The 18,218-nt window shown below is 37.6% G+C and overlaps 1 protein-coding gene across 1 annotated transcript in view; it reads right to left on the minus strand.

Moving 5' to 3' along the window:
* SYNE1 (spectrin repeat containing nuclear envelope protein 1) overlaps positions 1 to 18,218 on the minus strand; it is a 513,156-nt gene that overhangs the window by 363,651 nt on the left and 131,287 nt on the right. The window contains 5 exon segments of the mRNA XM_073627830.1: positions 5,405 to 5,563; positions 9,120 to 9,293; positions 10,155 to 10,298; positions 11,991 to 12,143; positions 15,146 to 15,310. Of these exon segments, the coding sequence (XP_073483931.1) occupies positions 5,405 to 5,563; positions 9,120 to 9,293; positions 10,155 to 10,298; positions 11,991 to 12,143; positions 15,146 to 15,310 (795 nt within the window).

Here is an 18,218-nt window from a genome sequence, read left to right on the forward strand (position 1 = left end):
TCTTGGAAATATAAAATGTGCAGGAAAACAATTCCTATCAGGATCTGTTTTCTAATAAGCTTCTCTGCTTTTAGTTGTTAACAACTGTACAAAGGCCGGCCAAAGACAGAACAAATGTCTTTCCTGCAACCACGAGTTGCAGGAAAGAAATTCACTATATTCCCCCATCAACACAGACAGTATTGACAGGGAAATCCCTCCCAGGGAGCCATTGTGTCCTCCTGGCGGGTGAACGGGGGAAGCCATCCCTGCTGGGAGAACACCGTGAATATTGCTAGCAGCTATAACAGCCACTGGAAATAATCACATGTAAAATCCGACAGGCTGGTTGTACCCAATTTGATTGACCGATCTGTGCTTTATGCACTTCTGCTACTGCTTAAGCATTCCTCCATTGGTCTTAAGACTAGCCATCAAGGGGCAACTTTGATACGAGAAAGCAAAGCTTTGCGCCGGTCACCCCCACACAGAGCCAGAACAAGACATGGTGGGGAAGGTTTACTAAAACTGGAGCGCTCAGAATCTGGTGCAACTGTGCATGGCAGCCAATCAGCTTCTAACTTCAGCTTGTTCAATTAAGTCTTGACAATAAAACCTGGAAGCTGATTGGTTTCTAAGCAGTGCTGCACCAGATTTTGCACTTTCCAGTCTTAGTAAACCAAGCCCACAAAGTCAGAAATGAGGAAAAATTACTAGTCTGTTTTCCTCTTCTTCTGCCTTTTTCTCCTTTTTTAGGTTCCGCTTTATTGATCCCAAATTATCTCAATGGAGGAAATACATGCTAATTACAAACCTATCACTTGATTAATGTTTGAGACTTCTTGTTTCCAAAGGACAAAATTGGGTCCAGTTAGAAACAGCTGAATTCAGTTACTCAGAATGAAGCTGATTCATTCAGCACTAATTGGTTAGCTAAATATATTACAAAGGAGACAAAGTGACAAATTTAGCAACAAATAGACAAAAGTATATAGGTTTTTCCTGCTCGCCTGCAATCAGTGCGTTGTAACATTTAAATGATGGCGTAAGACATGAAGAACAACTGCCAAATTAAAACAAAGTATGAGACACAGTGCAGAACACAGCATTAGGGATTGTTAAAGTAAAATGATTTCACTTAAAAACAAGCGTCATAAAACCCACCAAAACAGCACATAAAACATAATACATAACATAAAAAGTAGGAAATCGACATCTTGGATCCCAAGAAATGTGTTAATACTTCAGTGTGATGAATATTTCTTGATGATAATGGCATGCCAAGTCTACAGGCTCTCATTAAACAGTTCATTATTTTTTAGTTTAAAAGAGTAATAGTGGTTGGCTCAAAGGCATACTGACCCTTCATTGCTGCTTTAAAAAACACATTTTATAATTATGTAGGCCTTAAGAAGCATTGAGACTTTATTTGAGGCCCCCAATATTATAGCTATTTGCCCACAACTGGCTTAGAGAACTGCATGTCTCAGTAAGTCATCTCCTGCATGTTGAGATGGATTCTTCAGGGCAGATGACCAAATTGATATCTGACTAGAAAGAGGTTGAAGTAGAAAACCATATGGAAACAGTGTGATATTTCCAGTTTAATAATTTGTTTCTTTTTAAATTTTTAGGATAAGGATTAAGTGAAAAATATGTTAAAGATAGCTCAGAATTCAAGAGAAATGTTCTAGTCTAGTTTTCCCAGTGAAAATTATACATCACACTAAACCTCACTTAGAATTGATTAGTAAATAAACCCCATTGTGTACTTAAAAGTGGGGTATGCATGTATATTATAAACATGTCATGAGGATTTCAGCTATTGGAGAACGTCTTTTACACTTTACGGGTAAATCAGGTTTGATGCGATACCTGTTTACCACATAGTATATTTTTATTGTCACTCCCATTGATGGGTAAAAAATACACTATCGTTGTTGGAAGTAGTTATTTTTGTAAATCTATTTAAATTATTCAAATATTTCTGTAGGTACAAAACTACAGCTGTACCTACAGGTATTAAATGTGGTTTAACTCATTTTTTTTAGTAAATGGACAGTTTATAGTGTGAATGATCAGAACAAATAAGCATTGTGTGTTATAGATGAGGGAAAGGGTAAGTGACACAGACAGAACATCTCTGACCACTTATTATTTACTATGAAAATAACTATCTGCACTTGCAACTATATGATAAGTACCGGTACTTAAAAGATCATTTGATGGTAAGTTTCTTTGTTAATTAATGGTAATCACAAAATCTCATGATTACTACAAGGTATAGCTCTGTTGTGATTTATTTGCCTATTTGCAGGTTAATAGTGTCCATAAATAAATGGGTCTTGTCTATATTTTACTAATTAATCTATTTATTCTGTATATAGGGTTAGAATGATTTTCCTTTCACTGTTGAAATTAAAAACATTCCCACCGCTAAATATATAAAACAAATTTTTTTTTTCATTTGATTCATGTTTATATATAGATGGGAAAATTTTAATCAAAATGTGCAGGACATTCCATTTATATTTGTTCCAGACAGTATCCATTTCAATATATATTTAGCCCAGGATTATATTTCCCATCAAAATGATGTGCATTAGGCTCATATGTGTTTTCTTTAATTGCGAAGAAACACACTAGTTAGGTGGTAATTTCATCTACTAAGCTGTTCGCTGTCAGAGCTATCGGGTAATGTGAAAGAATTGTAGACATATGACAGTAAAAAAAGAAATGAAGAGATGACCACTGACATAATATGAAAAGAAGACAAACTTCGCGCCAATACAAATAGATTAAATAACTATATAGCTGCTCCCCAAATATTGTAGACAAGCTACTGTGCAATATGAAAGTTATAATAGGGAACGCTAGATATGTGACACTAAATTATATGTACTAACAATACAAAAAAAGGACCATGTGACATAGAATAAAGTGAAATGACAAATATTGAGAATAAAAGTATAAACAAAGTGTCTATTAGACCCCCCCTTCACACTGGAGGCGTTTTTCAGGTGCTTTAGCGCTAAAAATAGCGCCTGAAAAAAGCCTCAGCTGCAATCCCAGTGTGAAAGCCTGAGTGCTTTCACACTGGGGCGCTGCGCTGGCAGGGCATCACAAAAAGTCCTGCAAGCAGCTTCTTTGCAGCGCTGTAGGAGCGGTGAATACATCGCTCCTAAAGTGCACCTGCCCATTGAGATCAATGGGCAGCGCCACCGCACCAATGGCAAAGCGCTGCTGCAGCAGCGTTTTGTGGGTGGTTTTAACCCTTTTTCGGCCGCTAGCAGGGGTAAAAAAATAGCGGCGCTTTACCGCCGAAGCCCAGGCACTTTCATTGTGAAAAAAGTCCATAAACCTTCAGTGAAAAAACTTGATGAATCAAATCAAAAATGTGCCAAAAGTCCTTCACCACTTGACAAGAGATCCAAATCACACCCAATGTGCTCAAATTAAAAACCTGCTCACCATGTAACCAGGAACCAATAGCGTGATACTGCTTTATTTTAGAAAACTGTTAAAACATACAAATACCTGCTTACATTGTTTAGTGCCTTGTCCTGGTACTAGGGATGACTCACACAAATGCTGATGGGAACCGCACACCACTCGGCTCACGCTGTGGGATCGGCGTGCGTTCCACTGCCACTGGGAGACAAACTGTAAGCTTGGACCCGGAAGTGATGTGACCGGAAAGTACCTCGCCGTACGTTTCGTAATACTACGTTATCAGGAAGCATCTGTATGTTTTAACAATTTTTTAAATAAAGCAGTATCACGCTGTTGGTTCCCCTGTTGTCTTTCATCCAATATGGGCAACCGTGGTGGAGAGGAGATTAAAGTCCAGAAGTTCCCTGATTCATCCCCAGCCTACTTGCTCCTGGATTCTTCCAATCTGAGCATTCCCAGACCTTCTTTTTAATTAAAGAGGTCATGGTTATCTGGTGAGCAGGTTTTTCATTCAAGCACATTGGGTGTGATTGGGATCTCTTGTCAAGTGGTGAAGGACATTTGGCACATTTTTGATTTGATTCATCAAGTTTTTTTACCCTGAAGATTTATGGACTTTTAATAGACACTTTGTTTATACTTTTATTCTCAATATTTGTCATTTCACTTTATTCCATGTCACATAGTACGAAAATTGTATTGTTAGTACATATAATTTAGTGCCACATATCTAGCACCCCCTGTTATGACTTTCACATTGAAATAATATGCAGTAAATGTGTTATTGATTTCCAGGATAAGAAAAAAATGTGTTAGCCCTAAAAGAGAAAAAAAAACATGTAGCACTCCTATAGATGCTTGCAAATAAATGAGTATCTTTGGTAATTTAGGACTTAAGAATACATGTATAAAAAGGATGGAGCTGCTTTGGACAATACAAAGGCTTTTCTTTCAAAAAGCTCTGCACCCAGTAAGAAGATAGAAGTTCCAGAATGAGCCAAGAGCTGGCCACTATTGATGAATTATCCAAAAAGAGATAAAGGCACAACATTTTTTTTTCATTTTGGATAGAGTAAGGGAGGGTTATGATCCTGTCAGTGTTTTTGCCATCTGTGTACCAGTGGGGAGATTTCCATTAATTTCCAGTCCCATGGCCAAAACAAGAAGTGAAATCCCTCCAATGTGACAGCATCTCTAGTTGTCATCCGGGTTACAAGCACCCGTGTCTCCATTGGAAAATTTCTCTTCTTTCCCTATTCTGCTGACAACCCAAATAGGACTTTCTTTTACTTTCACTCTTGGTGCTAATGGTAAAAAAAGGCTTATAGAGTGGATGAATCTCATTTACGGGGGAATGAAATGCAATAACATTACAGGTATTCTAATTGCTCTCCATTCTATCCAAAACATTAAAAAAAGTTTTCTCTTTAGTTATACTTTAACTGTAATTATGTGTTAAAAAGAACCCTAGGAGAAAAATAAATTTTCCTTTCCAGTAGTAGTCAATTTGTCATAAATATACATCTAAAAAAAAACGAATTTGTATTTTGCATGGGTATACAAAATTATAATTGTAAGATAATTACTTTTTTGTTTTTTAATAAACTTTTGCTTGCCAATAAAGGGGGAAATGTGATGACTATTATGTTTACAGCTATATAATGCTTCAAATTTCACAGATTATGATCAAAATAAAGAAAGAGATACATTGAAAAGAGGCACACAAAGTTTGTAGAAAAAAATCTTTAATAGTAAGCACAGCTTATTCAGGTTCCCACAAATATGTTATGAAAATTCCCTTATTGCTTTACATTCTGCACTGTGTCTTATATTCATCATTACTTGTGTAGAACACAGGAGGCTGAGGATAAAAAGTACTCAGAGGTGGAAAAACCAGTAGGAAAAAACAAGAGTAAGAATCTGCAAAGTGACAGTTGGGGAGTCAGAAATGAAGTCATCAACCAAAAATCACCTGAAAAGCGGACTGAGCATCTGTTATTTTCTTCTGCAGAGGAGATCGGTCAAAATGTTGCATCGATTTGCTGATTGTCAGTGCTTTGTGTACAGCTTGGCCATTCTTTTCAATGATGACTAAGGCTTTTTTACAGCTCTCTTGATATGTTATTAGCTCCTACAATATAAAAAGTCAAGTGGCTTTATAAATATGCAGTGTGTGTTTTGTGCTTTGTTTTATTCAAGAAAATCAAATTAGCAAAGTGAATTTTCATTAGGCAAACTGGGCAAAGTTAACATGTGCTTCCATTCAATACCCAGTCGTGTTCAGAAGAATTAAAAAAAAAAAACTTGAATATGTCTTGCACATGATTGGATGATTAACGTGGAGAATAAGGCTAATACTGACTATTCTTAAAAAATCCCTCACCTACCTATCCTCCACACTCTGTATAAAAAGATCTATGTACTTACCTATTTTTAACCCACCCCAGATCAGTCACATGATCTAGCAGCTCTGGCTTCCCTGTGTCAGTGAGCAGCTGCTGCAGGGAAAAAGAGAGAGCACTGACAACAGCTGGGTTATGGGTGCCAATGGGCATTCTCAGCCGTTGTCAAGCACCCTCTAACACAGGGGAGCTGGAGTTGCAGTATTACATGACTGGACCGGAACAGACTGAAAAAAAGGATAAGTACACAGATCATTTTAATACAGGGTATGTAGGATAGGTAGGAGAGCCCCACAGCACCCACCCCCCTTTTGAGGGCATGTGGCCTGGTATGGTTCGGTGGGGGGGGCGCTCACTTCTCCCCCCTTTCCTGAAGCGCCAGGCTGTATGCCTGGATAAGAGTCTGGTATGGATTTTGGGGGATCTCATGCTGTTTTATTTTTTTAATTTTGGCATCTTTTTTTTATTTTTCATTCAGCTGTCAGCAGGGAAACCCACTGACAGCTGATGACTCATCGGTTGTTAAGGAGCTTCCTGGCCCCGCTCCCTAACAACCAGCTTATACTGCGCCCTGATTGGGCAAAGCTTTGCTCAATCAGGGCGCAAAATGCACTGTGTGGCTGCAAATTCGGGTGTTGGACGAATGGCCAAACAGCCAATGTTCGGCCTGAACTCATGCTCGGGCCGAACCGTTCGCCCAACACTAATCACAAATACTGTTAAACATTTACCAGCCCAGAACTGGTGGGATTATCTATGTACTGCAGATATATAGGGCTTAAACTGGTGGAGCAAATTGCAGTGATGGTGATCTGACCACAGTAATATCAAACATGATTGTTTGCTAGGAGTGACTGCTGCTTTATTATCATCATTACTTTCTACTCTGGCTTAGTTAATAAGTGATGTTAAAAAAATAAAAAACTTTACAGACATTTATTTTTTTATTTATTTATTTCAGGTACTTATATAGCGCCGTCAATTTACGCAGCGCTTTACATATATATATATTATACATTCACATCAGTCCCTATACCCTCAAGGAGCTTACAATCTAAGGTCCCTAACTCACATTCATACTTATACTAGGGCCGATTTTAGACAGGATCCAATTAACCTACCAGCATGTCTTTGGAGTGTGGGAGGAAACCGGAGTACCCGGAGGAAACCCACGCAGACACAGGGAGAACATGCAAACTCCAGGCAGGTAGTGTCGTGGTCGGGATTCGAACCAGCGACCCTTCTTACTGCTAGGCGAGAGTGCTACCCACTGCGCCACAGACATTGATACATCGAATAAAAATATAGATTTATGCGATTTGTTTGCCACTGCACACAGAGAAGGGAGAATGGATGCATAGCTACAGAACTAATTGGTCTCAGCTCACTAAGGTAAATGATATTATATCAGTTCTATTTGTAATTTAACCGGTTCCAGACCAGCCACCACAGTTATACTGTGGCAGGTTGGTCCGGCTGCACGAAGCATCGTAGCTTTACGTCGCGCACGCGTGCACCCCCCCACCGGCTGCTACGATTAGATTCAATCCAGAACCAATCAATCTCCAGGCCCAGGCCAATAAAATCTGGCCTGGACCTGGTGATCGGTCCTGGCAAATGAGATCCTTCCCCTGTCTGTGTAACTGTAAACACTGAGAGGGGAAATTATGTCATCTCTCCTCGTGTCGGTCTTTTCCGTTCCAGTCTGAGAGAGAACATCTAACAGTAAGTGCACCAACACCACAATGACACCAGTTCACGTAGGTACACTTGCCACCCCCCGATCACTCCCCCAGTTAACCCCTTCACCACCTGTCACTGTGTCATCCAATGCAGCATTCAGTTTTTTTTTATCGCTGTACTGGTGTCATTAGTGACAAAAATCTGCGTTAGGGTAATTAGTCTTAGGCCCAGATAGGTCTAGGGACCCCCCCTAATAAAAATGTAACCCCTTGATCACCTCCTGTCACCAATGATCACTGTATAAGTGTCACGTGTAAACTAGGTTAGCTAGTTTATTTTTTATAGCATCGGGGCACCCGCCGTATTTTACCTAAACAAAGGTTTAATCCCCTGATCACCCAACGGGTGATCAAAGTTAGGTTTTAGCGTCGCCCCAGGCAGTGTCAGATTAGTGCCAGTAGCGGTAACACCCATGCACACACCATACACCTCCATTAGTAGTATAGTGTCTGAACAGATCGATATCTGATCTGATGAGACTCAACAAGCCTATCAGCAAATAGCTTGGGGTGTCTACTTTACAAAATGGGGTCATTTGGGGGGTTTTGTGCTATCTTGGCTATCTTGAAACTGTGATAGGTAGTGAGGAGTGAAATCAAAAAATTACACCCTTAGAAATCCTGATGGCGGTGCTTGGTTTTCGGGATCCGGTACACGGCTAGGCTCGCAAAAAGTCTCACACATGTGGTATCCCCGTACTCAGGAGAAGCAGCAGAATGTATTTTTGGGGTGTAATTCCACATATAACCATGGCATGTGTGCGCAATATATCATTTAGTGACAACTTTGTGTAATTTTTTATTTCTTTTGTCATTTTTCAATCACTTGTGACAAAAAAATAAAATATTAAATGGGCTCAACATCAACTCAGAAATTTCCTTGGGGTGTCTACTTTCCAAAATGCGGTCATTTGGGGGGGGGGCTGTACTGCCCTGCCATTTTAGCACCTCAAGAAATGAGATAGGCAGTCATAAACTAAAAGCTGCGTGAATTCCAGAAAATGTACCCTAGTTTGTAGACGTTATAACTTTTGCGCAATAAATATACGCTTATTGACATTTTTTTTACCAAAGACATGTGGCTGTATACATTTTGGCCTAAATGTATGAATAAAATTGAGTTTAATTTTTTTTAATAACAAAAAGTAGAAAATATCATTTTTTTTCAAAATTTTCGGTCTTTTTACGTTTATATCGCAAAAAATAAAAATCGCAGAGGCAATCAAATACCATCAAAAGAAAGCTCTATTTGTGGGGAAAAAAATACGCAAATTTCATTCGGGTACAACATTGCATGACCATGCAATTAGCAGTTAAAGCAGCACAGTGCCAAATTGTAAAAAGTGCTCCAGTCATTGAGCATCAAAATCCTCCGGGGCTGAAGTGGTTAAAGCATATCTACTGCCAAATCTGGCTTTTTTTCAATTGCAAAGAAGCAAATAGCATATGATGATGAAAACATTGTGCTTTTGTGAACTAACCTGATTGTTGCATTATACATTGCAGTATGTAGCAGTAGTATATACTACCCTATGATACATACCCGCTGCTTCTGTTTAAGAACTGAGGTGGATTGTAACTCCATGTCTGACATTGAGATAATTCCTGTTAGTTTCTCGAGAGTCTCATAAAAAATGGTCATGTGATTCTCGAATTCTCCAAGTGGCATAAGGAGTTGTTGCGATTCATACAATAGTGGAGGATATCTCTCCCTTATCTGAGAATAATAATAAAAAAGAAAAGTTATAACATTCTTCTTATGGAATAGTAAATGACTTAGATACACCAAAACCACGTTTTTCATGTTTTTCATGTTTTCAGCATATCATAATGGCTACTTTACAGCAGTTCTATCTTTAGGTTGCCAAATTTCTTAAGTCTGTGCAAATACAGGCATACCCCACTTTTAAGTACGCAATGGGGTTTATTTACTAAAGCTGGAAAGTGCAAAATCAGGCTCACTTCTGCATAGAAACCAATCAGCTTCCAGGTTTTATTACCAAAGCTTAATTGAACAAGCTGGGGTTAGAAGCTCATTGGTTTCTATGCAGTAGGGAGCCTGATTTTGCACTTTCCACCTTTAGTAAATAAACCCCATTGTGTACTTAAAAGTGGGGTATGCCTGTATTTAATTAAGTTAAATTATAAAAATACCCTACATGACAATCTTGTCAATAAAGTAAATGACATCCACAATCTGGAAAAGCAAGGCACAGAAAGAGATATGAGGACACATAAAAATTGCAATGGCCCTGTTTTCATAGTGTTACATTCACATTCCCATTGGATGTGCAGGGTGTTTCAATATGATTGTGCAGTCCAATAAGCAAAAGAGTTAGACCCAGTACTTTCAGTAATCAACTCTCAGTAACAGAACTGGCCCAACACATCCCCTATCTTTCTGTGCAATACAAGGACACTTGTGGCTAATACTCAGCTCTGCTAGCACTGAGCACTGGAGTATGAGATAGGATATTTTAAGGCATCTCTAAGCAAATATCAGTTGGCAATCATAGAATGTGGGGGTACAGGACTGTATATGTATGCGTAGAATAATAGGACTGTCAAATGAAATTACTCGATTTAGTTGGTCCTTGATTCTTGCTACAGCTGCCAGCATCTCATTGGCTTCGGATGGTGGAGATTCCTTTGTAAGAAGCTGAGCCATCCTTGTCACTGACTTATACTGGGCTTCTATGATTGGCATTTTCTGTTTAATATCCTGTGATAAATAGAAAGTAATTGCAAAATGGTTAGTTTTTTTTTTTCTGGCAAATCATGACTAAGCACATGACTAGAACTGACTGTCCTTTCCCAAATACATATGATACAAAAAAAAACAAAAAACATCTAAAGCAACTGCTGTTAAGTGAATTTAAATCTCAGGTAGAAAATGAAACTTCAGTCCCCCTACCTGCAGTTGCTTCTTGCAGACATTACAGATATGTGACTAGGGCTTGTGTTTTTCAGAGAAGGAAGCACAATTTTGTGACTCCCTTCCCCCATGAAACCCACCAACCTTGGTCCAACCAAGAAGAAAGCTGGCTGCACTTAAAAAAAAAAAATCAAACACTGATACTCTTTACCAATATGGACAGAAAGAACAGAGAGTCTACAACTAAGCCCAGGCCAGTGGGTGAAATGCATCAGAGGAGAAGGTCAGTGTCTGAATCTTTCAGACTGCAGCCGGCTTCCTTCTTCTTTGGATTTTTGCAGTGTGTGTGGGGCAGAGGTCGAGCCCCTGCTGGTGTTCTTCACCTGGCCTTGTGGGAGAGTGACCCAAGTACAGTCTTGGGAACAGTGGATTTCAAGTTTGATTTGTAATTGATATTTCTAGGGCTGGAACCAATATTGGGCTCTAAAAGCTAATTAGTGCTACCTGTTATCCTTTTTTTCCTTCATCTACTGAATAAAACAAAAAAAACAAAAAACAAAAGAAAATCCGCATTTCAGCAGATATAAAGCTTAGGGTGGATATACTAGTAAAGAAAAAAAAAGGATCCTGGTGCATAAACAGTTGGTGTTCAGAAGATCTTTGCCCAAGAGATGAGTATTGAAAGAAATGACGAAGTTTACCTTAGGCAGGCCATACACGGTGCAAATTTCTTTCTTGCAACCAATGGTTGCAGGAAGAAAATTTGTACGATTCCCCCATCATCACAGTGCTGACAGGGCAATCAGCTATTGTCTTCTCCCAGCGGGGAGGGCGGGGGGGAGCCATCCTCACCAGGAGAAGATAGTGATTATCACTAGTGGCTATAGCAGCCGCCAGCAATAATCGCAAGAGAATTTGGCAGGCTGGTTTACCCAAGTTGATTGACCGATCAACTTGGTACATTCAGCCTGCCCATTAACGTGTTTATGTGTATTAGTGACAGTGAGAGTTAGATTTGTCAGGTAGGTAGGGCTCGTTTACAATTGCTTCAAAATGTGGCATTGGACATGCTTTTTTTAAGCATTCTAAATGCCAATCAAAGCCCTGGTTACTAAATAAAATAGTTAGCTTACAGTCCTGTCCACACATTGCGTTTGCTTTGCTTCAAAAATTATACCTCATGTTGCTTTCATGGAACTTCAAAGCATCTTCAAAACCTCCATAGAAGTCTATGACAAAGCCCGCGTACAGCACCTGCAGCTTTTGAAAGGCTTTTATTCAGCTTTAGCTTCTCTTTGTTTTGGAGGTATTGCAGGTAAATTATTAGACTACTTTAAAATAAAAACTGCCTGATAACTGCAAAAAGCATTTGATTGCATTTGCAAGAAAAAGAATGGGTATACATCTATATAAACTAACATTAACCCCCTCTCCTCCTAACAAAGCAAATTTTCACTGAGTTTAGATGATGCACACTACTACATTCACCACATCACAAAAAAGAAAGAAAAACAACATTTAAAGATAAAAAAAACATGCCTCTAAATCTTGAACAAACATCTTGACATTTAGAAAGGACACTTCCAGCGGGATGGAAATTCTTTCATTGCCTCCTTCTGCAAATGCTGCCAGTGCTATCAAACCCTCCGCATATTCCTTCTTTGCCCGCTCAAAATCATCTGCTCTAGCATACTACAGAAATAGACAGCAAAGCATTAGATCATTTTTAAGAACACACAGAGGCTATATACATTTGGTACAAAGATGCATACAGTACAGTACAGTACAGTGTAGTGGAAACACCAGCTCTAACTTGCTACTTATTGCAGCCCAAAAAAAAGTGTTAACTTCTAGTGAATATTCATTTGTGTTAAACCATTTAAAGCCAATGAGGTCAAAGTGAAATGGGTTCCACCCTGCACTCAGCTAAAACTGATTGGAAGTAGAACAAAAATGAAACCATGTTTACAGGTAGGACTTTGGTTAAAGTGTATCTAAAGGCAAAATCAAACAATTTAATATATTGCAGCTTACTAGTTCATGGCGGGGTGGCTGCATACATTTTGATTTCTCAAGCTTTTTTTGCTTTATTTTCACCCCGAGCTGTTGCAAATAACACACTTTCTATCCCTAGGTGACTGCCCCACTCCACTTTGTCAATGGAAGAAGCCATGGTTGTCACCCTAGGCTGCTCTCCTGATATGGACTACAAATACGTATGTCTGTATCTCTTCATCTCCATTACATGGGGGGCAGGGTAATTGGTAGTTTACAGAAGATAACTAAAAAGGAAGATATTATCAGGAAGTGACAAGCACACTATTCTCTTCGACCGCACTATGATACTAGTGACAAATGTTGACGTTTTATTTCTGATAATTCCACACTTTTGGACCTCTTAAATTCTCACTCAGAAACGTACTAATTTTATACTAGAGTTTTTAAGCAGGAACGATTTGTGATGATTTTGTTTCACCATGGTGCAATGGTGAGCAACCTCTCAACACACATGGCCCAACATAAGAGGGTAAAATCAGCAGGCCAGAACGCAGTTCCGTTCATTTTCGTGCTCTTTTGTTTCTGCACTAAAAATGTATGCACAGTGTGCAGAAACGGACCGGAAACTGACTGCATGGTGTGAACTAGAGCCATTGGAATACATGGAAAACACTGTGCATGCATTTTGTGCAGAAAAAAAGCGGACAGAACTGAACGGAACTGTGTTTGGTGTGAACTAGCACTTAAAAAAAAAGTGCACATTTTGGACAGTTGGTTCACTTACATATAATGCTATTTTAATATCTCTATCTCAGTGGTTTGACAACAACTCATAACTTCAACCATGTAACTGGAACAATATATACCGGACTTGTGCTTCATGGCACAATGTTGATTGAATTATGTGTTTAGGACAGAGTGTTTTAACAACCTTTCGCACGTCCAATCATTTACATGGACAAGCAACATCTGTCTTTTCACATTCAATGGTGATTAGATTGATGTAATTGAGTTAGCCATGTAGGTGCTTATCATAACTGAAGAAGCTGCTTGGATAAGCAGCAAAACATCTTCAACATTACAGTACAAGTCCAGTTAAATGTAACAAATTTTAAGCCTGGTACACACATGTAGTTCATTTATTCATCCAATGGGCTGAACAAAAAAAAACTGGGGAGCTCACATGGAGATCACTGTACTAACTATGCCATGTTAGTATAGCGATCTCCCCACCAAGCTATTGTGTTCCGACAGGGGGACCGCTCCCCACTACCCATTCCCTGCCAGAATACACCAGTCAGTGCTCACAGCCATTGGTTGTGAGCGCTGATCGGATGCTGGGCGGCTGCTGGTTTTCCAGCATGCCCGTTCATTAGAAGCTGGGCTGCTGTACACACGGGCTGAATGACAGGCGGTTTCTGCTGAACCAGCCGATGTAGGACAATATTCTGCACTTTTGTACCAGCCTTTAGTTACACCAAGACCTGCATAACTGAGGACCTTCACATGTCACCTGACCAATGTTGCTTTACATTTTTTGTCATTTTTTACTATGGTTATAAAAAAGAGAAATGGAAAGCACATAATTAAACAGTTAAAATGTAATAGTCCAATAAATTAAAAAAGTAATCTCTGTGATCTAATTATTGTAAAGCAATACAATTATTACTGCAATATTTTTGTATAAAAGCCTATACTCAGCTCTTATTGATTTTATTCTGTGCTTTTTGATTTTCTCCTCTGCTTTTGAATTCATGTGCACTTGCATATCAACACTAGCTCTTAGATATCATTAGCAATTTAATTAAAGTATTTATAACATCATTCTGAAAATAACTAAGACATGTGCACTGCAAACATCTTCAAATCTACTATGAATCTGCAAAGGTCAATAAAAAGGAAAAATGCAAATTGAACAAAAAAGTAGAATTCTGGGATGTACCTATTTTAAAAATGCTCCCCCCTTCCTCCTAACACCTATGCTAACTAATCTGTGGATGAAAGATCTGTATACTTACCTATTTTTAGACTGCTCTGGTCAGGTCTTGTGATCCAACCCAGCCAGCATGTCAGCCAGTGGAGGCTGCAGGGAAATGGAGGGAGCACCAACAACCATTGGGCCATAGTGAGACTATGGGTTACGTCACCGCTCCCAGGCATTGCCAGCTGTTAAGCACTCTCCCCTGGAGCTGGTGCTGGCTGACACAGGGAGATCACGTAATCAGACCAGAGCACCTGAAAATGGGTAAGTATACACAGGTTAGGTCAAAATAGGTGTTAGGAGTGAGGAGGAGACATTTTATAAGATTAGTTAGGTATATTCTGGAATATCCTGGAATTCTACGTTTCCACCCAAAAATCATATATTAGTTATTCTAACTTCATTGCTTTTCTCATCCTCCAGGTAGATTTCAATATTTCTGCCCACCTTTGTGTGATCCAGCACCCTCTGTAACATTCTTTATAATATATAAATTATATAAAGTCTACCAGGGGGTGTAAGAACCCCCATAGAGGCCAATGAAAACATGCAGATATAGAAAGTCAAGCTCAGAGATCTCAACCCAACACAAACCTGAGAGGTATAAGAAAATGTTAGGTGGTTTAACTCTTCGGCATTTACCAGAAAATTAAGTATCAGTTTTGGGTGAATTGACCCTTTAAAAAATATATAGAATTCACTGATATTAACATACATGCTTAACTTCCATGAACAAGTCTCTCCAACGACCATTCAGCAATAGAAGTTGTTGCTTGATGTCCTTAGACACTGTGTCATCACAAGTTTCAATCAGGAAATTACCAGAGTCGTTCATTGTTGTGTGCTGCTGGATCATGTGAGGCAAATGGCGAAAAAACTCCTAAAGCAAGGCAGAGAAATTAAGGTGTTAAGGAGTAAAAAATAGGGTTTTAAGTGAGGACATTTTTGTATCAAATGCAACTGTTAAGATTATGCAAACATGAGGGTGACAGTACAACATTATCATTCATCAGAGTCGCACAGTTGTATGATTTGGTGCCTAATGAACTACCAACATAAGAACCTCATGCAAAAACGATAATTAAACATGTCCATATGGCCTGCAACAGATAAGCTCCAATAATATGACAATGCTAGCAAACCAAAGATTACTATATGAATACAGTCATCATACTGTTACATTGTCACTCTTTATATTTCCAAAGCCCCACATCCGTAACTCTATATACATGCTTGCGACATGATACCTGTCTATGACATCATCTTTCTACAGTCTTATGTGTGTTGCTAATGCATTGTGTAACAATTGCTAACAACCTTCATGTTTATGAGAACTGATTATCACTTTCTTGTTAAAAATTGTTTGTATGTTTTGTTAGGTGGAGGTTTTTCCTTTGGAACTCACACTACAATTTGGAGATTAGCAGTGTACCGTGGGATTGTTTTTTACATCACTGTATGGACTTTCTGTTTGCAGTATCGCTGTTTCATTTATCTGTCACAATTTTTAGCGCAACTATATTTTTTGATTAATGCTGTTGACAGACTGCATCATACCTGTCATGTATTTTCGTTTTTTCTCAGAGTTACACAATTAGTGATACATTAGGTTTAGTTAGGTACATTGGCTAACCCACACCTAGGCTTTGAAATCAGTGAAATAGAGGTATGGGGCTGAATGATATATACACTCCCCACTGCTATTTTATTCTATTTTACTGGGCCTTTCATTGCTTGATATTTCAGTGTGGGGGCAGTACAATCTATTAATAAAATTAAAGCACAATGGATAACCTAACAGTTCTAGAATTAACTCTCTAGTTTCATTGTTGGTAAGTCTGTGTTTCCATGGCAATATTACAAGTGAATGCAGTTAGGCTATCCAGAATGTTAGAGTCAACTAATATGCCTAAATAGATGCACAGAACATGATAAATATGTCCTGTGTTATACCACCATGGTACAAAGATTAACAGGCCATTAACAGACTTAATCTAGAATAATTTCATTTTAATTTTCAGTATAGGACTACAGTACATGTAACTGTAGCTCCAGTGTCTTCACAAATGCTCCAGTTCTGATTGTTTTAAAGTCCAAATCAAGCCAGAACTGTTGTTTCATTTTGTTTTGCATGACCACTTAAGAGGTATAGACAATAGTTTTACATACTTTTGGGGGTAAATATAAGAAAAACATGCATCAGGGGTCCTTGAAAAACACTGGATGTTATGAAGGGGTACAGATCGCCAATGACAGATGAAAACTCATTAAAGATCACAGCTTTTGGTGTGCCATCACTTGCTAATGAAGATCAAAGCAACAGATTTACTTTACTCCTTCCCTCCAAAACTACACATACTTAATTACCTTCCAATATGCTCACCACTCTGCTTTGGATATAGGGACCAATGAAAAATACCTGTTACTACCGGGTATGGGGAGAATGCGACTTAGTCCCCTTCCTCTTATGTCAGAGTATTTATTGATTGCTTGCTCAGGCACCAAGCACATTTAAAGAAAAGTGGGTATAGAGTTATCAGCCCTGTGTAAGTCATGATGCTTGGTGTCTTTATCGAATCGAAATTCGGACAAATTTTTCATTATTCGGAAATAAGTATGCATCCGAATTTACAAATTACAAAAGTAACTAATTTAAATGAATCCAAAAAAAACTAACGAATTTGAAAACAAATTAGAGTCGAATTCGAAAACAAATTCGATTCGACTTCGAAAACAAATTTGAAAACAAATTCGAATCGAATTCGAAAAAAATAGAAAACGTTTTTCTAAAAAATACAATATAATAGAATATAAAATAATAAAGCAATAGAATATATATTCAGTCTATATATATATATAGTATTTTTTTTATTATTCTGTTCTATTGTTTTTCTATGCTTTTCTTTTCTATTTTTTTTTCTATTCTATAAGTCTTTTCTATTCAAATTCGAATTCATTCTATATGAAATTCGAATTTCGGAACATGGCTTCTGAAGTTCGAATTTCGTATAGAATGAATTCGAATTTGAATAGAAAAAATTAGAATAGAAAATAATAGACTAGAACGACAATAGAACAGAATAAAATATAATATATATATAATATTTTTTTCTATTCTGTTCCATTGTTTTTTTACGCTATTCTTTTCTATTCTATTCTAAACTTTTCTATACGAATTTCAGAAGATGGCTTCTGAAATTCGAATTTCGTATAGAATGAATTCGAACTTGAATAGAAAAGATTAGAATAGAAAATAATAGAAAAGAATATACTAGAAAAACAATAGAACAGAACAGAATATAATATATATATGTTATTCTATTCTGTTCTATTGTTTGTCTAGTCTAATCTTTTCTACACTATTCTAAAGTTTTCTATTCAAATTCGAATTCATTTTATATGAAATTCGAATTTCGGAAGATGTGTATATATATATATATATATATATATATATATATATATATATATATATATATATATATATATATATGTATAATTATTTTTCTGTTCTATTGTTTTTCTATTCTATTGTAATCTTTTCTATTTGAATTAAAATTCATTCTATTCGAATTTTGGAAGATGTTACATATATATGTATTATATTTTTTCTATGCTGGTCTATTGTTTTTCTATGCTATTATTCTCTATTATTTTCTATTTTATTCTAATCTTTTCTATTTGAATGCAAATTCAATCTATACGAAATTCGAATTTCGGAAAATGGTTATATAGAAATAGAATGAAATTGAATTCTAATAGAAAAGACTAGACTAGAAAAAACAATAAAA

The sequence above is a fragment of the Aquarana catesbeiana genome, linkage group LG04 (assembly GCF_042186555.1).
Source record: "Aquarana catesbeiana isolate 2022-GZ linkage group LG04, ASM4218655v1, whole genome shotgun sequence".
Classification (NCBI taxonomy): domain Eukaryota; kingdom Metazoa; phylum Chordata; class Amphibia; order Anura; family Ranidae; genus Aquarana; species Aquarana catesbeiana.